General features: G+C 46.7%; 1 protein-coding gene across 11 annotated transcripts; it reads right to left on the reverse strand.

Moving 5' to 3' along the window:
* Positions 1-863: 863 nt before the first annotated feature.
* LOC146026010 (uncharacterized) lies at positions 864-21,895 on the reverse strand. 11 transcript variants are annotated; one of them, XR_014454337.1, is made up of 10 exons: positions 14,597-17,342; positions 13,964-14,326; positions 11,886-12,314; positions 9,483-10,425; positions 9,339-9,408; positions 5,560-5,715; positions 4,866-4,905; positions 4,521-4,773; positions 3,354-3,509; positions 864-1,131 (listed from the first exon to the last, which is right to left on the reverse strand). XR_014454337.1 is itself a non-coding variant. In XM_083156312.1 (9 exons), exons 5-9 carry the CDS (start codon positions 9,497-9,499, stop codon positions 1,120-1,122), a joined length of 411 nt encoding a protein of 136 aa, XP_083012438.1. In that variant the 5' UTR covers positions 9,500-10,425; positions 11,886-11,955; positions 12,159-12,314; positions 13,964-14,326; positions 14,597-17,342; the 3' UTR covers positions 864-1,119. The 11 variants fall into 11 exon arrangements, 8 of the variants coding, with proteins under 8 accessions (XP_083012438.1, XP_083012441.1, XP_083012439.1 ...); XR_014454336.1 differs by having other exon boundaries at positions 4,521-4,905; XM_083156312.1 differs by lacking the exons at positions 4,521-4,773; positions 4,866-4,905 and having other exon boundaries at positions 11,886-11,955; positions 12,159-12,314.
* Positions 21,896-23,458: the final 1,563 nt, after the last annotated feature.

A 23,458-nucleotide genomic window follows, 5' to 3' on the forward strand; every position in this document is an offset into this window, starting at 1 on the left:
CTTGAACCCCTGGCAATAACGTTAAGAGAATCCCCTGAATTTCAGGACATACAGATCCGCCATATTGATCTTCAGATTTCTCTATTCGCGGATGATATGTTGATATTTGTGTCCCATCCCCAACATGCCATTCCATTGATATATAAGAAACTACAAAACTTTGGAAACTTCTCAGGCAACAAAGTCAATATAGATAAATCTGAACTATTAACCATAAGGGGCCCCGCACAAGTTTTTCCAACTACTGACGTAGTACACTCCATAAAAAAACAACCTTCCCAAATAAAATATCTGGGTGTCCAGATCCCCAATAAATTGCCAGATCTTTATAAAATAAACTTTCCCCCAGTTATCTCAAAAATACTCCATACATTAAAGCTGACTCCTACTCCCCTTACGAGCTGGATAGTGCAATGCTCTTTCCTTACTCACCCAAGGCACTCATACATCTGAACAGAAAACCCTTTAAGTATTTATCATAACCCCTTATTTAAAGATATCCATGATGATTGGCTCCTGGTAAGTTCAAAGACAAACATTGACTTGACACCCTCAGAGCTAATTCCTATATGTGGTAACCCTTTATTTCCCGCAGGAATAAACAATCCCTGTTTTAAAAGAATGCAGAACAAGGGACTTCAATTAATTTCACAAGTATTCGACCCAGGAGGAAAAATCCTATCAGTTTCTACTTTAAGGAATACATTTGGCCTACCTAGTAATGCATAATACAACTACAGCATTTTGTCCAATCATCTTCCCCCAAAACGATTGTATCAGCTCCACACTACCTGCTACACAAATGGGCTGACGGGATTTTAAACAACACTTTCAAACCAAAAATGATATACTGTACACTGAACTGCAGAAGGATTCTTTATTAGCATTACATGATAAAACTCGACAGACTTGGTCAAGGGACTTTCCATCTATACAGTCTACAGACATTTTTGATTATTATGCACCCACAATGAAGACCCTTGAATCCTCCGCTCTCCAAGAGGTGCGCTTTAGAGTGGTTCATAGAGCTTATATGTCTCAGAAACAGAGAAGCTACTTTGTCCCTAAGGAAACAGGCAGATGTCTGAAATGTGGCTTTCACTCAGCCACCTTTCTTCATCATCTCTGGACCTGTGGGTACATAAAAAAATTCTGGTTTAAAATGTTGTATTATGTGGAGAGGGAACTACACCTAAAGAATAAACTGCAACCAGTCCCGATTTTGTTCTTAAATTTTAATGAATGTAACCTAGCGGCTCACCAGAGCCACTTAATACCGTTTCTAACAATTTTATTCACGGTCGCAAAAAAGGTCATCTTGAAGTCAAGGACCAGTAAATATACACCCAATCTAACAGATGTGGAAGAACAGCTTAATAGCTATATGGCACTAGATAGATATAATTCCACCCACCCAACCCAATCGCTATCCCGTAACTTCTTGAAGAAGTGGGAGCCCTTCATCCGCACAAAGTCATCAGATCTTCAAGATGGCCTTTTGTAAATACTAGATCTGGGACCTGCTCTAGAATGATGTCCCGGTAGCACGCTCCATCAAGAAATAAAATGTGGATAGATGCGGGGGTCTCCTCCATGCTACTACTAATATATCTTTACATGCACCAATCATCTTTCATGTGTTCTGACAGCCATTGAGAGTTTAGTATTATTCCAACGTGAGTTCATGTTAGAACTATATGCTACGATTAACTGTAATCTCTCAATTCACTTCTTCATCGCCTGAAGGACTATGTCTTATAGTGTTCATTCTAGAACCCGCCATGTTTGAAAACCCGTGCAGTTCCTCTTCCATGCCTGGGGTGTCGCTGTCTGCTGTAGTGCTTCTATCACAGTGTGGTCTGTATATCAGCCCTGATATGCAAACCAGACCTGTGATAGAAACACCAGAGCAGACAGCGACACCCCAGGTTGGGAAGAGGAACTGCATGGGTTTTCATATATGGCGGGTGCTAGAATGAACACTAGTCTTATGTAATTGTCCACTGTATGCTCAACTGTACAGATACCCATGTCATATCTCGTGAACCTTAACATCATCATATCATCATAACCATTACCTGTGTCTTTTCTACCCCCCCCCCCCTCCCCCATTTGTTCAACTGTTACGTTAATCTTTGGATGCTATTGTTATCACAATGCTTTGATTATGTAATTATTAGAAAAACCTAATAAATATACTTTTCAAAAAAAAAAGAAATGGGACTGTAATCGCCCCGTGTGAATGGTCCATAAGTGTCTTTGTGTACTTTGAAATTAGAGCATACATAAAAAAAAATATTGGAAATATAAAGAAAATTATAGAATATTTTCCTTTAACAAAATGTAATCTAAATACTTCGCTCATTAGTGCAGCCACCATATACAGATCTAATCGGCGATAACACTTGTGCTGTTCTTTCTACATTGCAAAGCAGCATCTCACGGAAAGGTCTTCCCAAACCTGCTGCAGAAATTCTCGCACATGTGTTGCACTTGTAGGATACTTTCACCCTTCTGTTCAGTTCATCCCAATCAGCTGGATAGGGATAATGCTGGAGACTGTGCTGGCCACCCCATGATTTGAATTTTCATCTGAAGCAGTGACACAGCTGGGTGATATGTTTTTGGTCATTATCTTGCTGTAGGATGTACCTTAGACCAGAAGGTACAGGATGGTGCTGTAACAAGTTGTGGTAGATCCTTTGGTTCACAGTACCGGTCACCCTGTTTATGTCATCAACACCATATCTAGTAAAAGAGCCCCAGGCTATAACACTTCCTCCGCCATGGTTGTCGGACGGTGTCACTAATGTTCATTTATTAAGCATCAGCTTGTAAATGTCACATTTGAATAGACAGCAATTAAACCCCTACACAGAGGAACCATCTCCATGGCTTCTTAATACTATAAAACACCCTGCCTGAGGAACCAAAAATTGAAAATCCGGGGGGAGGCGGCGGGTAGCGGTGAAAGCACCATAGCCACGGGGCGTGCGTGAGTGTCTCGTGCGCGCACGCCCCTGGTGAGAGCCGGCCGCTAGCAAGAAAGAGGCCGGCTCCATCTGTAACTAGGAGAAACATTACTTTTAACAAGAGAGGCATTATTTTACTCTAATCAATGTGTGTCTCTGTAGTGTGGACTACAGGTCAAAGGTTTTAGAGTCACTTTCCCAGTTTGTATTGAAAGGTTTGCATGTTATGCCCCATAAACACACGGCGACGGGAGCAGTGTGCTGAGTGATCTAGTATCTACATGGCTGGAATGGGAGTTCTGTAGATATAACAGACGCTGACACATTGTTCATGATCTTTTTTTACCTAGTGCTGAATGCAAAGTAGTTTTTTACACTCACCTTTTCAATGATGTCTCGTGTATTCGGGCACAGATGACGGCCCACCAAAGCCGAGATATGGCACTTGCCGGGATATTGTCCTGTTGACATCTGGAAAAGGACAACCCCAACAGAGTACCAATCTACTCCCGCATCATATCGCTCTCCCATCAGGATCTGTTAATAAAAGGTAACAGTTCACTAAATGACACTGTATAAACAGGAGCGCACATCTGGGCACAATACACCTGCCATCAGATGTTATGACAAATGATACCATATATGTGAGATGACTGAGAATTCAGATCATGTATACCATTTATAGACATTTTGGGTACACGGTTACCGGGACAGATGATCTGGGCACACAGTTACCAGGATAGACGCGGTGGGCACACAGTTACCAGGATAGACGCGGTGGGCACACAGTTACCAGGATAGACATGCTGGGCACACAGTTACTGGGACAGACATGATGGGCACACAGTTATCGGGACAGACGCTCTGGGCACATAGTTACCATGACAGCACTGGGCACACAGTTACCAGGACAGACACGCTGGCCACAGTTACCGGGGCAGATGCACTGGGCACACAGTTACTGGGACAGACGCGCTGGGCACATATATATAACATAAGTTCTGGACTCCGACCTCCCCTGACTAGCCAGCAAATCACACACCTTAGATGTTATATTTTATATACATTTCAGAAGATAACTCTTCAATGTACACTTAACTTAGATAGGGCCTGATTCTGCTTGGATCACATATGATAAGCTGCTCCCAGCAGCTTATCATGTGTGATTCTTAAGCAATGAAAATGCAGGAAGGAGGAGCAAACCACCACCTGGCTGCATTTGCAAACTGCAATGTGATTACAGTTTAGAGGAACATTGCAGCCATCAGTTGCGGTGTTCCTCTGAGACTTTAGCCTTAATAAGTCTCACCTTTCTCAGGCTTAAGTTCGCTGGCCTGCTTGCGAGGTCAAGGAAACTGCCCCTGGCAGTGCTGTCCTTGATCTGGCCACTCCCGAGTAACGGGGCAACACATTCTGTTTTTAGAAACGCTGGCTGCTCTACCCACGTTCATTGTTCTGCGCTGTCATTGCATGCGCAGAACCCAAACATAGGGCATAAAGTGGGTTAGATCGCTTATGCAATCCACCCTTAATTAGTCCCATACTTACCCAATCAGAGTTAGAGAGTTGATGTTACGGTCTCTCGGTATCCAGTACTTGATGGGCATTGGAGAACATACTGTAGGTGTTAGATAAGGGGCGATATTCTTCCACCTTGTGCAATTTTGGCTGACGGAGGGGCCAGGTGTTCTTCTGGAAGCTGGAAGTTGTTCTGTGGCTACTGAAAGAGGTAGCGGCTGCTCCTATGTGAGATGTTGTTCCTCCAGCATCTGGGGAAGTGGTGGTACCTTCAATGTGGTGGCTGCAGGTAGAAATTGGGTACGAATGAGTCCTGCAGATATTCTAACCTCTCCCAATTGATACCTGGGAAGAAAGGATGGTCTCCCATCTCACCATTATCACCCAGATGCATCTCTGGGTCATCACACAGGAGCTGGAAAGAGGAACTTGAGTGTAACTTAAAGTTTTGGTTTGTTTCCTTACAGCACATACAGATGAAGCGCCCCTGGTTCTTGGTCGGGGATTGCCAGCATGCTTGCGCTGGTGATCGCCGACACAGAGGCGCTCCATCTGACTGGGACGCGCGTGCGTCTCACACGCACGCGTGTCCCAGTTTCCGGACGGCGCCGCTGCGGGTCCCTGCCTGTCTTCACTTCAGGGAGACGGGCAGGGATAGGGGGGACAGTGGGTGGCGAGGGGCACCGGGGAGGCGGTGAAAGCACCGTAGCCACGGGGCGCGCATGAGCGTCTCGTGCGCGCACGCCCTTGGCGAGAGCCGGCCGCTGGCCAGAGAGAGGCCGGCTCCATCTGTAACTAGGAGAAACATTACTCCTATGATTTTAACAAGAGAGGCATTATTTTACTCTAATCAATGTGTGTCTCTGTAGTGTGGACTACTGGTCAAAGGTTTTAGAGCCCCATCACTTTCCCAGTTTGTATTGAAAGGTTTGCATGTTATGCCCCATAAACACACAATCTAGTATCTACATGGCTGGAATGGGAGTTCTGTAGATATAACAGACGCTGACACATTGTTCATGATCTTTTTTTACCTGGTGCTGAATGCAAAGTATTTTTTTACACTCACCTTTTCAATGATGTCTCGTGTATTCGGGCACAGATGACGGCCCACCAAAGCCGAGATATGGCACTTGCCGGGATATTTTCCTGTTGACATCTGGAAAAGGACAACCCCAACAGAGTACCAATCTACTCCCGCATCATATCGCTCTCCCATCAGGATCTGTTAATAAAAGGTAACAGTTCACTAAATTACACTGTATAAACAGGAGCGCACATCTGGGCACAATATACCTGCCATCAGATGTTACAACAAATGATACCATATATGTTAGATGACTGAGAATTCAGATCATCTATACCATTTATAGACATGTTGGGCACACGTTTACCGAGACAGATGCACTGGGCACACAGTCACCAGGATAGACGCACTGGGCAGCCAGTTACTGGGATAGACATGCTGGGCACACAGTTATCAGGACAGATACTCTGGCCATACAGTTACCTTGACAGATACGCTGGGCACACAGTTACCGGGACAGATGCTCTGGGCACATAGTTACCTTGACAGCAATGGGCACACAGTTACCAGGATAGACACGCTGATTTGATCTTGATTGTGGGTGATCTCTCCCCTGCTTGTTTCGCTGGGTTAAGAAAACCATTGAAAACCTCTGATTGGTGTAGTTCTGTTTATGAGCTTTTATCTTGTACTTTCGAGCTCTAAAATATACGTTTGTTTGGTATAAAGAATATCCCCTGACTGTAAACCTTTATATCTGAATCTGTACTTTGCATGGCCCCTGATGAAGTCGTGTTGACGAAACATGTTGGGCTTCTTTTAATAAAGAAAATATTTGTGTGAACGAAGTCTTCATCTTACTGCTGAACTTCACAAACTCATCATGGAAAATCAATAATTGTCTAATCATTCCTTATGTTGATGCATGCTAGGTGGCATGATTTGAGCGCACTCTGATCTTCCCTTTTAACTTAGATAGGTCCTGATTCTGCTTGGATCACATATGATAAGCTGTTCCCAGCAGCTTATCATGTGTGATTCTTAAGCAATGAAAATGCAGGAAGGAGGTGCAAACCACCACCTGGCTGCATTTGCAAACTGCGATGTGATTACAGTTTAGAGCAACATCGCAGCCATAGGTCGCTGTGTTCCTCTGAGACTTCAGCCTTAATAAGTCTCACCTTTCTCAGGCTTAAGTTCGCTGGCCTGCTTGCGAGGTCAAGGAAATTGCCCCTGGCAGTGCTGTCCTTGATCTGGCCACTCCCGAGTAACGGGGCAACACATTCTGTTTTTAGAAACGCTGGCTGCTCTACCCCACATTCATTGTTCTGTGCTATCATTGCATGCCCAGAACCCAAACATCGGGCATAAAGTGGGTTAGATCGCTTATGCGATCCACCATTAATTAGTCTCAGACTTACCCAATCAGAGTTAGATGTTATGGTCTCTCGGTATCCAGTACTTGATGGGCATTGGAGAACATACTGTAGGTGTTAGATAAGGGGCTATTTTCATCCACCTTGTGCAATTTTGGCTGACGGAGGGGCCAGTTGTTCTTCTGGAAGCTGGAAATTGTTCTGTGGCTACTGATAGAGGAAGCGGCTGCTCCATAGTGAAATGTTATTTCTCCAGCATCTGGGGAAGTGGTGGCACCTTCATTGTGGTGGCTGCAGGTAGAAGTTGGGTATGAATGAGTCCTGCAGGGGGGCGTGGCCTGGAGTAGCTGGTGGTCGGACGTGTTTACCAGCTCTCCCACAGAAATCCTTATAAATTATCCTGTTTGTGGCACAGTTGAGGATATAAAGCTGGATAGGACTCTGGGGTAACCACTCCTGCAGCCCCCAGTCTATCCTGGCAGTTTCTACTCTGGACGCACACATACTTACAGCTTCTGAAGATCGGGCGTGACCTGAGGCATGGGCTCCGGACCGCTGACGCGGTGATCCTGTCCCTGCGGGTTGCGGTGTTCTGCTGTGCCCGGCGGCGGCTCTCTTCTTTGGCCCCTGTCTTCATCCTCCTGGTGCCTGGCGGGGATCCATCGGGCTCCTGGTTGGTCCCTCATCGGCTGCTAGTTGGTGGCGTAGCTGGGTTGCTCCGGCGGGCTGGGCACGGATGCAGCCATCTTGGGATCCTCTTGCTCCTACGTCTCAGCCTGGTGAGGATGGCTTGTTGCCGGCTTGTTTCCTTTGCCCTATCCAGTTGCGGTACGGCGTTTCTGTGCTTATTTGCACTTCTGCTGTCGGTCTCCCCTGAGTGATTGACGGTGTGCTAGCCGCTACCAGTTCCTATTAAGGACTCTCTAGCAGCAGTTCCACTGATCTCCAGATATGACTGCAACTATAACTGCCCAATATACAAGCATGGAGACACAGATTGAATAATCCTGCGGGCTATATACAGTATGCCTCCACTGACCGGCTTATTAATAGACTCGCTGATATACAGGTGAGTGATTCCTCTGTTCCCTGTGTCACTGAAGAGCTTATTGCTGGAAATATGAAAATCCTATCTCCTGTGACACCTGCAGCAGCTGTAACTGCCTACACTTTGGGGCTTTCCATGATGGAGATCTTTGGTTCTGATTGTACAGATCCTTTAGCTCCTAAGACAGCTGACTATGTGGACTTATACTTTTCTGCGGTCATTTCTGCACCTGTGGCCCCTAATACCTCTTTGCCTGGTTACCTTGGGGACATTGCCCTTTACCCATTTACTCCTGATGTGCCTCACATTTATAATCTATACCTGTTGCTATACTGGATCGCACACCCTAGACGTCATCCTGGCTATCTCCGTATGATACGGGCTCAGATCACTTATACATGGGTGACATTCCTGGAACCTGTGACATGGCCGGACTGATGGTCCAAGATTTGGACTCTATTACCGTTTGACATGCCACCTCTGCTATGTTTTGTATCTACCGTGTATATATTTTGTTTTATATTTTATTTCTATATTCTGTCTTATTTTTTATTTTATTTTTTGAGCGATATGCCGGACTGATGGCCTAAGATTTAAATCTTTCTGTCGTTTGTCACGTTTCCTCTGTTATGCTTTGTACCTACACACTTTGCTTTGTATACTATTTTTACATACTGTATTATCACCTTTGAGCAACGTATATTCTGGTATATTCAAGATTAGTGTATAAGTGTAAAAATAAAGCAGCCAGTGTTTACCCTGCACAGAAACAAAATAACTCACCCAAATCTAATTCTCTCTGCACATTTTACATCTGCCCCCCTTCAGTGCACATGGTTTTGTCCATCTAAGAAAGATTTTGTCAGAAACAGTGAACTAGAATAAGGGCCTCAGTTCCTGCTGGAGCCTGCTGAAAAATAGCCCTGAGTATACCAAAGTTGGGGCTAGGTTATACAGGGTGGGGGGATAATGGGAGGGTTACTTTGGGATTTAGTGGTTTTTTTTGTTTTTGTTTAACGCGCTAATATACATATACTAATTGAATACTCCTGAATAGTTAAGTGGTACCCTTGACTGTACTTTGAGACAGCTGTGCTCGTACATTTCACTGTCATAACATTGTCTAACTATACTCCTGCTCATCTATGCTAGACGTCTACCCGAATGGTGCCTTTGGGTATATATATGACTTAATTTGCATCAGTATTATCCTGCACTGTTTGTTTGTTTACTACGAGGCTGCTCTTGTAATATGTTACCACCTGACTGGGTACCACAAGCATACTGTCACGTCTAAACATGTAGTTAGTTTTTTTTTCTGTATACAAAAATTAATAAAAACTATTGAATTTAAATGAATGAGTCCTGCAGACGTTCTAACCTCTCCCAATTGATACCTGGGAAGAAAGGATGGTCTCTGATCTCGCCATTCTCACCCTGACGCATCTCTGGGTCATCACACAGGAGCTGGAAAGAGGAACTTAATTGTAACTAAAGTTTCGGTTTGATTCCTTACAGCACATAAATGGGAGAAGTATTACTCGTATGATTTTAGCATCAAACTCGAACATGTTATGCCCCATAAATACGTGACGACGGGAGCGGTGTGCTGAGTGATCTAGTATCCACATGGCTGGAATGGGAGTTCTGTAGAAATAACAGACACTGACACATTGTTCATGATCTTTTTTTTACTTACTGCTGAATGCAAAGCATTTTTTTACACTCACCTTTTCAATGATGTTTCATGTATTCGGGCTCAGATGATGACCCGCCAAAGCCAAGATATGGAACTCACCGGGATATTGTCCTGTTGACATCTGGAAAAGGACAACCCCAACAGAGTACCAATCTACTCCGGCATCATATCGCTCTCCCATGAGGATCTGTGGGATGGGGAATAGTGTAAGAGCCATAGAAAAGGCAAAGGAAGACAAATACAGGTATAATAGAGTCATAGTACGAAGAGACAAAGTGATGGGCATCCAACAAATATAGTACAGGGTATGTAAATAAGTGTGTGTGTGTGTTTGTGTGTCATTCCCTAAACTGTAAGCCCCTATGAGATTTTCTCCTGCATACAATAACACACAGTTATACCCCATTATGCCTAGATCTTACATTGTAGCCATAGACTCAAGACGACCTCTTTCACACAACAGGTCGAATAGGTCTCCCTTGCTGGTATAGTCCATGATGAATGCCAAGATGTCCTCAGTCTGGAATGTCAGGAGGCCATGTACTAAGAATGGGCTCCCAGATGTGGATTTAGGGCTCTGGTCTCCATTCATGCCTTCAGTTCTTCACTATCTGACAATCCTTGGTTGTTTAAGACCTTTATGACTACAGCCGTCTTGGTGATGTTATCATATGCCAGTAGGACCACTCCATAGCTGCCTCCGCTTAAGTTACGGTGGATGATAAATATCTCAATGAATTGAGATTCGTCCTCGGGGCAGTCTGGTGGTGAGATGCTGCTTGGTCCTTGTGGAGTAAAATAAGACACAGATTATGAATTTATTGTTTAACAGATAAGGACACTAATATTATGATAACTGAAGTGGGAATACTGGGACCACAACATAAAACACAATGTAGGGTTTTACAAAGCTGAATATGCTTACAGCTAATAGGAAACACCATGCCTCTTTGTACAAACAATACTTTTAATGTACACATTGTTTAGAATTACCTCTTTATACCCCTTTTTTTGGTTATTTTGGTCAAAATAAAATTAAATCGATTTTGGGACATCTTTGCTAAGTTGCACATATTTCTAGCATTTCTCTTACAGAGCATGTCAGTTGTTCTTCCCATTTCCAGCTGTGCAATCCCCTCTACTTTTTCCCTATCTGTGGCAACAGCTGTCCATTCTATGTATAGTCCAAGCTCTCTGCCCTTCTCCTGTCTATTTCAGGCTCTCTGCCCTTCCCCTTTATTTGGTCTGGGCTCTCTTCCTTTCTCCTGTCTGATCCAATCTCTGCCCTTCTCCTGTCTGATCCAATCTCTGCCCTTCCTAACCCACTAAAACTGTAGTTTTAGTGGGTTAGGAATAGATAGTTAGCGGGGGGGGGGGGGGGGGTTTGGGATCCAAGTATACCCAGGGCTATTTTTCAGCAGGCTCCAGCAGGAACTGAGGTCCTTATTCTAGTTCACTCTTTCTGACAAATATTTCTTAGATGGACAAAACCATGTGCACTGCAGGTGGGGCAGATGTTACTTGTGCAGAGAGAATTAGATTTGGGTGGGGTTTTACTTCAAAGTGAGATCTATATTGAAGTGTAAAAATAAAGCAGCCAGTGTTTACCCTGCACAGAAACAAAATAACTCACCCAAATCTAATTCTCTCTGCACATTTTACATCTGCCCCCCTTCAGTGCACATGGTTTTGTCCATCTAAGAAAGATTTTGTCAGAAACAGTGAACTAGAATAAGGGCCTCAGTTCCTGCTGGAGCCTGTTGAAAAATAGCCCTGAGTATACCAAAGTTGGGGCTAGGTTATATAGGGTGGGGGGATAATGGGAGGGTTACTTTGGGATTTAGTGTTTTTTTTTGTTTTTGTTTAATGCGCTAATATACATATACTAATTGAATACTCCTGAATAGTTAAGTGGTGCCCCTGACTGTACTTTGAGACAGCTGTGCTCGTACATTTCACTGTCATAACATTGTCTAACTATACTCCTGCTCATCTATGCTAGACGTCTACCCGAATGGTGCCTTTGGGTATATATATGACATAATTTGCATCAGTATTATCCTGCACTGTTTGTTTGTTTACTACGAGGCTGCTCTTGTAATATGTTACCCCCTGACTGGGTACCACAAGCATACTGTCACGTCTACACATGTAGTTAGTTTTTCTCTGTATGCAAAAATTAATAAAAACTATTGAATTTAAATGAATGAGTCCTGCAGACGTTCTAACCTCTCCCAATTGATACCTGGGAAAAAAGGATGGTCTCTGATCTCGCCATTCTCACCCTGACGCATCTTGGGGTCATCACACAGGAGCTGGAAAGAGGAACTTAATTGTAACTAAAGTTTCGGTTTGATTCCTTATGCCCCATAAATACGTGACAACGGGAGCGGTGAGCTGAGTAATCTGGTATCTACATGGCTGGAATGGGAGTTCTGTAGAAATAACAGACGCTGACACATTGTTCATGATCTTTTTTTTACTTACTGATGAATGCAAAGCATTTTTTTACACTCACCTTTTCAATGATGTCTCATGTATTCGGGCTCAGATGATGACCCGACAAAGCCAAGATATGGAACTCACCGGGATATTGTCCTGTTGACATCTGGAAAAGGACAACCCCAACAGAGTACCAATCTACTCCGGCATCATATCGCTCTCCCATAAGGATCTGTGGGATGGGGAATAGTGATTTGGAGGAGTGGGGAGGGGGAGAAGAGTTGGAGTAGATCCGCACTGGTATTTATTAGGGGTAATGAATAAGGGTGATTGGGAGATCTGAAATATAAACTGACTAAGTTCCTATTGGAAAGGAATAGTAGGTCCCAGAGCACTCAGACAGGGTATGTCATGTGGTGCCTCTGTGTGGGACAGTCAGTGGTGCGCCCCGGAGTAATGATTGTAGTCAAACAATGCCAAGGGAGGAGGAGAGAAAAGAAAACTCTGGGTGGGGGCACCCTGATATAACAGATCAAAGAACGTTTAGGTTTAACAATAAAATATAGCTTTTATTCGATATGCTTTAAAATATATAGATCCCTGTACAGGAGATAATTATTTGTATAAAAAAGCGTAGCAAAAATATTAGAATGATGAAGAGACCCTGGTCAGGCTCAGGACGACTGAAATCCTCATTAGTCCCCTAATAAGCACCAGGTTATGGTCTGATTAGTGTGGGGAAGGTGTTAAATCATCGGATTTTTTCTGAACCAGGTTTTTTTGTCTCACAGCAAAGCAGGGATATACAGCAGTGTGTAGTATGGTCATATGACTACTGATACATTAACTGGTGAAAACATGTAAGAAAAGAATCATGTATCACAGGTATGAGCGTTAGGCAAGCAGTGAAAATAAGCGATAGTAGAAGAGAAAGGAGTGAAAGAGATCCACTGGTAAATACCAGTGGTTAACCTGAAGGTACCCCACCGATGTGGTATCAAAGTACCGGAGTGTAGTGTGCTGCTGTGCTGGGTTGTATGCGTTCGCTGCTGGCTGCTGGCGTCCCTGCTAGGGAGAAAAAGCCGGTCACGTGAGTGCACCACGTGTCCTGGCACTGTCCTCTGACGTACGTTTCGCTACGCTTGGTCACAGAGGTGACCTCTCCAGTGGATCTCTTTCACTCCTTTCTCTTCTACTATCGCTTATTTTCACTGCTTGCCTAACGCTCATACCTGTGATACATGATTCTTTTCTTACATGTTTTCACCAGTTAATGTATCAGTAGTCATATGACCATACTACACACTGCTGTATATCCCTGCTTTGCTGTGAGACAAAAAAACCTGGTTCAGAAAAAATCCGATGATTTAACACCTTCCCCACACTAATCAGACCATAACCTGGTGCTTATTAGGGGACTAATGAGGATTTCAGTCGTCCTGAGCCTGACCAGGGTCTCTTCATCATTCTAATATTTTTGCTACGCTTTTTTATACAAATAATTATCTCCTGTACAGGGATCTATATATTTTAAAGCATATCGAATAAAAGCTATATTTTATTGTTAAACCTAAACGTTCTTTGATCTGTTATATCAGGGTGCCCCCACCCAGAGTTTTCTTTTCTCTCCTCCTCCCTTGGCATTGTTTGGATGGGGAATAGTGTAAGAGCTATAGAAAAGGCAAAGGAAGACAAATACGGGTATAATAGAGTCATAGTACGAAGAGACAAAGTGATAGGCATCCAACAAATATAGTACAGGGTATGTAAATAAGTGTGTGTGTGTGTGTTTGTGCGTCATTCCCTAAACTGTAAGCCCCTATGAGATTTTCTCCTGCATACAATAACACACAGTTATACCCCATTATGCCTAGATCTTACATTGTAGCCATAGACTCAAGACGACCTCTTTCACACAACAGGTCGAATAGGTCTCCCTTGCTGGTATAGTCCATGACGAATGCCAAGATGTCCTCAGTCTGGAATGTCAGGAGGCCATGTACTAAGAATGGGCTCCCAGATGTGGATTTAGGGCTCTGGTCTCCATTCATGCCTTCAGTTCTTCACTATCTGACAATCCTTGGTTGTTTAAGACCTTTATGACTACAGCCGTCTTGGTGATGTTATCATATGCCAGTAGGACCACTCCATAGCTGCCTCCGCTTAAGTTACGGTGGATGATAAATCTCTCGATGAATTGAGATTCGTCCTCGGGGCAGTCTGGTGGTGAGATGCTGCTTGGTCCTTGTGGAGTAAATAAGACACAGATTATGAATTTATTGTTTAACAGATAAGGACACTAATATTATGATAACTGAAGTGCGAATACTGGGACCACAACATAAAACACAATGTAGGGTTTTACAAAGCTGAATATGCTTACAGCTAATAGGAAACACCATACCTCTTTGTACAAACTATACTTTTAATGTACACATTGTTTAGAATTACCTCTTTATGTCAGGTCCCCTGGCCGCCGGTTCTGCAGAGCATTGCGCCGCGTGCTTTACTCACCTGCACGGGCGCTGTACTCCTGGCGGTGCTACACCCGTCACTCAGCGCTTCCCCGACTTGGTGTCACTGGCAGGGACGGCGGTATATCCTCTGGGGGTCCGGCTGTTCCCGCAGTCGGCTCCTGGGATGGACGCCGCCATCTTGCTTGTGGCATTAGGCAGAAGGGGGCAGGGTCTGATATAACCTCTGATTGGAGGTTGGGCCTGTGACATCACTGCCTGGAGGAATAAAAGGCTAGGCAGCCTATTCTCCAATGCTGCTGCTACTTCTGCTTTCTGCTCAGTGTCCTGCTGACAGCCAGTGAGAGTGTACACAGCTCCAGGTCTCTCTGAGTCCTGTTTGCAATCAGAAGCATCTCGTTATCCTTTGAAGTGCCTGCTGATTTCAGTTTACCTTCCAAGTGTCTCCTGAGTTCCGTTAACCCTTCGAGTGCCTCCTGAGTTCAGTTTACCTTCCAAGTGTCTCCTGAGTTCTGTTAACCCTCCGAGTGCCTTCTGAGTTCAGTTCACGTTTCAAGTGTCTCCTAAGTTCTATTATTATTTCAAGCGTCTCCTGATTACAGCTATATCCATCTGTTCCAGCAAGCGTCCTAATCTCCTTGGAGGCTCCTGATTGGAGGGCCGCGACCTGCTGGGTGGACGCAGCTAAGTCCAAATCCCCTTGCGGGGGTCCCTGGTGAAAACCGCCACTCAGTTAGACTCCGCGCCTCTGATTAGGAGTATAGCCAAACTCCTTGGAGACTCCTATGAGACGCCAGTATATTCGACCAGCAGTTCTTTCTCCACCATTGGCATCCGTGTCAGAATCCACGCCCCCAGTGGATCCACAACAATCCGTTGTGATACTTTATACCCCTTTTTTTTTGGTTATTTTGGTCAAAATAAAATTAAATCGATTTTGGGACATCTTTGCTAAGTTGCACATATTTCTAGCATTTCTCTTACAGAGCATGTCAGTTGTTCTTCCCATTTCCAGCTGTGCAATCCCCTCTACTTTTTCCCTATCTGTGGCAACAGCTGTCCATTCTATGTATAGTCCAAGCTCTCTGCCCTTCTCCTGTCTATTTCAGGCTCTCTGCCCTTCCCCTTTATTTGGTCTGGGCTCTCTTCCCTTCTCCTGTCTGATTCCATCTCTGGCCTTCCACTGTCTGATCCAGGGATTCCGACATTCAGTATACCAACATCGAAATCCCGAATGCCAGTACTCCGTCAGGCAGGCAAGTGCATCAAATCCAATTGGGGCTCACTGCGCTCGCCATGCTGTGGGCTCAGTGGCTTGCTGTGCTCGCTACAGGTTCTATCCTCCTCTATGAGGGTTGTGGACCCCCACAAGGGAGAATAGCCCAGTATGTCGGGACTCTGATGTCGGTGTACTGACTGTCAGAATAATTGGGAACCCCTTTGCCCTTCCCTTGTTAACAGCAGTGCCTTGGCCCTTCTCTTCTTGTCTGGTCTAAGCTCTCTGCCCTTTTCCACCCAGCACCAATGTTTCCTTTGTGCCCCTCAAACTTTAGACACAGTATTGCCCTGCACCTTGAGCAATCTTGAACAACCGAATAGTGCTTTTTATATACTGTATGGATCATATGCATTGTGTCAGGGCTGGGGTAATTGGTGTCCCCAGCTGTGGCAGCAGTGAGCCAGTGGAGGGTTCTGGGAACTTCAAAACTGGGGGTTTGATGTGATGATGGTTTATATGACGCTGGGAGTTGTCTGATCAGAGGCGTGGAGTCTATGCCCACAGATGGTCTTCACCTCTGTCAGAGTTACCACACCTAACTGTGCTATCACTGTGGAGTTAATGCTCTGCAGCAGGGACTGGGAGTAGAGCATGAGACTTGGAGAGGTAATACTTGGCCTGAGTCACATGACACACTCTGGGCTCCGGGGATTGGAGTGCATGGGTCAGCCAAAGGTGGCCATACATCTACAGATTGATAATGGATGAGTGACAGTTTTTGGCAGTTTTCCAGCATTTCAAAGGAAATGGTCAACTGTCATTTACTTTCATCCATTATCAGGTTTTTGTTCCAAACAGCCCAATCTGACAATCGATCTGTAGATGTATGGCCAGCTTAACCCCGGGTGTCATGGCGGTGCCCATGTAGCTGCACACCGACATTTGAAAAAATTCACAGTCGGAGCAGTTGGGGGACATGAGGACCAAGGTTGGGAACCTCTTTGCTACATGAACAATAGAGACAAGACCCACAGAGTGAGGGTGTTTCCAACATGTATCCAACCATCTCCAGTTGACACCTTGGCTGGCTTTCCCAGGGGGGTTGGGCTCTCAAGCAAAAATGCAAGCACCCCCCCTCCCACCACCCTGAGATTTGGGTGTGAGGTCAATAAAGTAATAATAATATTAGGATCAGGCTGCAATTTGGTTAGGTAAAGGTGGAAGTGTCAACATTCAGACTGTGGTTTCATTGTGTAAATGACACAGTTAATGTTGATATTTGTGCCCATTCACCAACAGTTTTTAATCAAAAATAATACATATAATAGCAAATATTGACATATATTTAATGCCCCTTTCCCACTGCAGCTAAAAAACGGTAAATTGCCGATTTTCAGTGCAATTTACCGTTTTAAGGCTGCAGTGGGAAAGTGACAGAGTTGTTTAAAGTTAAATGGTATTTCAACACGTTTTTAAAGCAGAGTCCTACACGTTAAAATAACGTTTAAGAGGCAGTGGGAATGCCTCTTAAACGTTATTTAGCCTCCAGGCAGTCCCAGTGCCTGATGAGACCTTGTAGTTCTCACTTTGTGCATGTGTAATGTGTGCACGTGCATAATAATGAGCCGCTAATTACATATGCGCATATGTAATGAGCGGCTCATTAGTATGCACGTGCACTCATTACACATGCGCAAAGTGAGAACTACTAGGTCTCATCAGGCACTGGGACTGCCTGTATCCTGCATGGACCCCCGCTGCCTCCCCACTGCCCACAGGTAAGTACAAGGGGAGGGGAGGTAGGGGCACAGGGCAGGTACGGGGGTTAGGCACTATTTACACTGGGGGGGGGGGGATTAGGCACTCTTTACACTGAGGGAAGGGGGGGGGGGTTAGGCACTCTACATTTTACACGGTTCACTGCAATGGGAATGGTACTTAAATGGTATTTAAAACGGTAATCTGCTGCAGTGGGAATGCTAATACCGTTTTAAATACCATTTAAGATTACCAGTACTTTAAACTGGTCTGCAGTGGGAAAGCAGCATAATATAAGTTGATATTTGTTATTATTTCTCTTAAAATGAGTAGAAATAAATAGGTTTTACTTACATAAATTTATCAGTGGGAAACCTGTGCTTGGTGATGTCTCATGATGTCTCTTGTCTGCAGACGGATGGTTGACAAGCATACCCTCAAGCGTAATTATACAAACACGCGTCCCTCATTGTAATTCCACACACACATGCCCCCCCTTAGTAATTCTTCATACACCTGCCCCTCCTTAGTAATTCCACACACACATGCACCCCCCTTTAGTTATTCCACACACACATGCCCCCTCCTTAGTAATTCCTCACATACCTGCCACTCCTGAGATATTCCAAGCACCAACTCCCCTTTAAATATTCGGTACTTCTGTACTTTCACAGCGCCAGCATGGCGCCGCGCGTCAGAGTCCCCTTGCGGGGCTCGCTTCGCTCGCCCACGCTGCGGGCTCGGTGGCTCGCTACACTCGCCACGCTAATTAAAATCAACTCCATGCCAACATGGATAGTGGAGGTATGAACTATCCATGTTGGCATGGCGTTAACTTAGTTTATTTTACTTACCGTATATGCCGGCGTATAAGACGACTCGGCGTATAAGACGACCCCCCAACATTTCCACTCAAAATACAGAGTTTGTTATATACTCGCTGTAAAAGACTACCCCCTCTTCCGCACACCTTCCACAGACTGCTGCTATTGACATGGAGTCAGGGAGACAGGGAGGGCAGACAGGGAGCAGGGACCAGTATTATAGTACCGTACCATATATTAACCCCTTGAGTGGTGGGTTTTGCTGGGGCAGGACAAACCTATCAGGGCAGGTTTGTCCTGCCCCAGCAAAACCCACCACATACAGTTTTAAGACCCCCTCATGCCGCTGTCCCCCCCCCCCCCCCTCCCCCAGGCATAAAATATATTGTAGGGTAGCTCTCCTCAGCCCCCCCACCCCCCTTCTTATGCACACGGTACCTTGAAATTAGAGTATCCAGGTATGCCAGCGCTGCTCCTTCCGTTCTGCCTAACCGCCGATCACGTTGAGCGTTGAAGTCGGCGGCAGGCTCGGGTAATTTCGGCGCGGCTCGGGGGGACTCGGGAGCGCTCAGGCACACAAGTCCTCCCGAGCCGCGCCGAAAACACCCGAGCCTGCCGCCGACTTCAATGCTCAACGTGATCGGCGGTTAGGCAGAACGGAAGGAGCAGCGCTGGCATACCTGGATACTCTTATTTCAAGGTACCGTATGCATAAGAGGGGGGTGGGAGAGCTACCCTGTAATAATTGTATGACGCACCCGGAAAATAATAATACCAGTATGTCACGCCGTGCACCCGGCGTATAAGACAACCCCCCACTTGGAGGCATTTTTTTCTGGGGTAAAAAGTCGTCTTATACGCCGGAAAATACGGTAGTTAGTGGCGAGCGTAACCCGGAAGTACGCGCGGCGCCATACTGGCACCGTGAAAGTAAAGAAGTACCAAATATTCCACACACAAATGCCCCTCCTTAGTTATTGCTCACACACCAGCCCCTCCTTAGATATTCAACACATGCCACTCCAAAGGTAATCAAAACATATTGTGCACCTGCCTTGTAAGATGGCGCTAACAGAAGCCACACTGTCCATGAGGTCCTTTTGCGCATGCGCCTGCTATGCACAGGCTGATCTGACGTGCCTGGCGCCTGCTACGTACAGGCGCATCCCAGTGTCGGCTCCACAGGACAGCACCACGTGCGGACACAGCGCCGCGCACGAGCCCCCTCGCATGTCACTACACACAGTGACAGTGCTCCCACCTGTGATTTCAACTTGGTTAACCGCTGTGACCCATGCGGTATACCTGATAAGTGCCGTGGCACACCTGTTGAAAATGGGTGTGTTATGGGCCCCATACATCAGCAATCACAATTTATGGATTTCCAGATACAGGGATTTTTTGGCCAGATAAATGGATTTTACAATCTATTTGACTGCCCACACATTACAGATTTATTTCAGTGATCGGCAGATTTTTCCATCTAAAGATTGCATCTTCATATCTGGAAATTGCCCAATCGATTGTCATTTCAGCTGTTCATAATGTAAATAAATGAAGAAGACAAATTGGGAATGCCCACACATATAAAAAAGATCTGCAGATAATACCAGATTATTAAATATGTTTAAAAACCTGATTAAGCAATCGATTGGCGATTTTGATTGGGATTGCAAAAAGGGGGAGCCCACACATCTAAAATTAATTGTGGCAATCATCTCCATATCTGAAAATTGTCACAATTAATTAAGTGCAACTAGTGAGCAGTCAGCTACCTGTGCATACACCGAATAACCTAAATTTGTTCTAGCATTATATCATAGGTAAAGTATTAATTAAACTTTGGTTTTTCTGTGTTCTTCTTCACTCCTGCCTTACTCTTCCATTTCTTCTATTCAGCCCAAGCTGCTCTTTCACATATGGGTCTGTAGAGATAGAGAACTTTAATGTTAGCATTAGTAGTTTCTCTAAAACTACTGTGCCCCGATCTTCCAAGCCTAAATTCTAAAATACCTACTGTAAAACTTGTTTTTTTTTAAAGCAAAAAACAGAAATCACCTTTAGTAAAAGTGTTTTTAGTAACCAAAAAATGTCATGAGGTGTCGTTTCCCCCAACCCCCCCATAACCCCCCCCCCCCCCCCGGTTGGGCTCTTGGACCGGTTCTGGTTCAAGTAATACGAGGGCCAAGAAAACTAGGGGTCCCCTGTATTTTGTAACCAATACAGGGCTCCAACAGCATATAGGGTGATGCCACAGCCGGGGGAGACTTTATCCCTGGTTTCTTTCTGTTTGCTTCACTTATTTTTTATCTCTGCTTCAGATCTTGAGCTATCTTCTGTGCTATGTTTCCATCGCTCTTTGTTTCTGCGCTATGCCCCAGGTCTCTCTTTCTGTCCCACGTCTCTCTCTCTCCTGTAGGTATCTCTAACCAGTGGGTTACATCCTGCCATTAATGCAGAAGACATCTCAACAGGATATTGCGGCTTCACTAGCCATGTACATTTTCATTGTCTTCTAGCCTTGGATGCTGTGGTCATTGCTCATTCTGGAATGCCCATTCAGATTCTTGCCTGGCCTGACAATTCTCATCAACAACACATCTAGTGCTGTCACACTCCGGAGGATGTTTTGCCCTCCCTGATTGTGGCGCAGGTCTCTTGGCTAGGTGGGGCAGAATGGTTGTCATTTTGTTTTATTATTGTCCCTTGGGCCTTGGCCCAATCAAATCTGGTTTTGCCTCTCACTGTAGGGACAGTTAATAGCAATGTTCTTCTTTACACTGCTGCATGCTTAATTTCCCAGGTCTCTCTCTCTCTACTCCAGGTCTCTCTCATTATTCCTTTCTTCCTCAGGTCTGCTGGGCTGGCAGCATGGCACAGTGCATGCGTTGGGAAGATCTGTGGGCAGCTGACAGCATGGCACTGTGCATGTGTTGGGAAGATCTGTGGGCAACTGACAGCATGGCACAGTGCATGTTGTTGGGAAGATCTGTAGGCAGCTGGCAGGTTGGTACAGTGCGTCTCTGAGATCTGCTTGCAGCGTGGTACAGTGCGTGTGTTGAGGAGAGCTGCTGGCAAGGTGGCACAGGGCGTGTGTTGGAGAGATCTGCATCTAGGTGCATCACACACAGCCGCGCAACATCTCCTGTATGTGTACACGTCACCCGCAGTGTAGCAGGTCTCGCCCTGTACAGTGTCAGCGGCTACTTGCTGTAGCTACAGGTTGGTACACACTATTGGGTCAGTATATAAGGACTGGAGGCAGAAGAATCACCGCCTGTCACACAGGCACAGTCGGTCTTGGTCTATCTACATTCTACAGTCGGGTGGGTCTACTACTACTACCTACCCACTCCCAGCTCTCAGACCTGCGCTTGCGCCGATTGGCCGGCACCGCCGGGTTAAGCAAGGAAAACATTACCACGTGACCGCGGCGCAGCGCGGGACTGTCACCCATCCATGAATTCCTACACTGCAACCACACATGATTACCGCAATCTGATTCGCTGACACCACCCCGCTGCTGTTTCTGGATGATTGGGGATATTTTTCCTATCTGTCACCTGACCTCGCGTCACTACCGGCTTCGTCAAGCTTGTCAGACCGGGAGACCTTGTAGGCTGTGAGCGAGGAGGTGTGACTGGTCCTAAGCGCCGTGTGTAATGGGGAGAGAGGTGTGACTGGCAGCCGGCACTGTGTGCGTGCGGGGAATGAGGTAGATGTGACTGGGAGCACTATGACTGGGGTCACTGTGTGTTTTGTGGGCAGGGGGTGTGCACTGGGTTCACTGTGTGTTGGGGGCAGGGGGTTTGCACTGGGTTCACTGTGTGTTGGGGGCAGGGGGTTTGCACTGGGTTCACTGTGTGTTGGGGGCAGGGGGTTTGCACTGGGTTCACTGTGTGTTGGGGGCAGGGGGTTTGCACTGGGTTCACTGTGTGTTGGGGGCAGGGGGTTTGCACTGGGTTCACTGTGTGTTGGGGGCAGGGGGTTTGCACTGGGTTCACTGTGTGTTGGGGGCAGGGGGTTTGCACTGGTTTCACTGTGTGTTGGGGCAGGAGGTGTGGACTGGGGGCACTGTGTGTGTGTGTGTGTGGGGGGTGTCGACTAGAGGCACTGGGGTGGGGGGGGGGGGTTGCGCAACTGGAAGTATGTGGGGGAGAGGTTGGTGGGGAGGAGGTTGCGCGACTGGGGGCACTGTGGTGGGGAGGAGGTTGCGCGACTGGGGGCACTGTGGTGGGGAGGAGGTTGCGCGACTGGGGGCACTGTGGTAGGGAGGAGGTTGCGCGACTGGGGGCACTGTGGTGGGGAGGAGGAGGTTGCGCGACTGGGGGCACTGTGGTGGGGAGGAGGAGGTTGCGCGACTGGGGGCACTGTGGTGGGGAGGAGGAGGTTGCGCGACTGGGGGCACTGTGGTGGGGAGGAGGAGGTTGCGCGACTGGGGGCACTGTGGTGGGGAGGAGGTGGTTGCGCGACTGGGGGCACTGTGGTGGGGAGGAGGAGGTTGCGCGACTGGGGGCACTGTGGTGGGGAGGAGGTGGTTGCGCGACTGGGGGCACTGTGGTGGGGAGGAGGTGGTTGCGCGACTGGGGGCACTGTGGTGGGGAGGAGGTGGTTGCGCGACTGGGGGCACTGTGGTGGGGAGGAGGTGGTTGCGCGACTGGGGGCACTGTGGTGGGGAGGAGGTGGTTGCGCGACTGGGGGCACTGTGGTGGGGAGGAGGTGGTTGCGCGACTGGGGGCACTGTGGTGGGGAGGAGGAGGTTGCGCGACTGGGGGCACTGTGGTGGGGAGGAGGTGGTTGCGCGACTGGGGGCACTGTGGTGGGGAGGAGGTGGTTGCGCGACTGGGGGCACTGTGGTGGGGAGGAGGTGGTTGCGCGACTGGGGGCACTGTGGTGGGGAGGAGGTGGTTGCGCGACTGGGGGCACTGTGGTGGGGAGGAGGTGGTTGCGCGACTGGGGGCACTGTGGTGGGGAGGAGGTGGTTGCGCGACTGGGGGCACTGTGGTGGGGAGGAGGTGGTTGCGCGACTGGGGGCACTGTGGTGGGGAGGAGGTGGTTGCGCGACTGGGGGCACGGTGGTGGGGAGGAGGTGGTTGCGCGA

This window comes from Crinia signifera, chromosome 8 (genome assembly GCF_055691185.1).
Source record: "Crinia signifera chromosome 8, ASM5569118v1, whole genome shotgun sequence".
Classification (NCBI taxonomy): domain Eukaryota; kingdom Metazoa; phylum Chordata; class Amphibia; order Anura; family Myobatrachidae; genus Crinia; species Crinia signifera.

Coding starts and splice junctions, on each gene's coding strand:
- LOC146026010 (XM_083156313.1), bottom strand. Junction 5,716..9,338: donor AGACCATCCTTTCTTCCCAG/GTATCAATTGGG, acceptor TTTTATTAACAG/ATCCTGATGGGAGAGCGATA. Junction 3,510..5,559: donor CACGAGACATCATTGAAAAG/GTGAGTGTAAAA, acceptor TTTTATTAACAG/ATCCTGATGGGAGAGCGATA.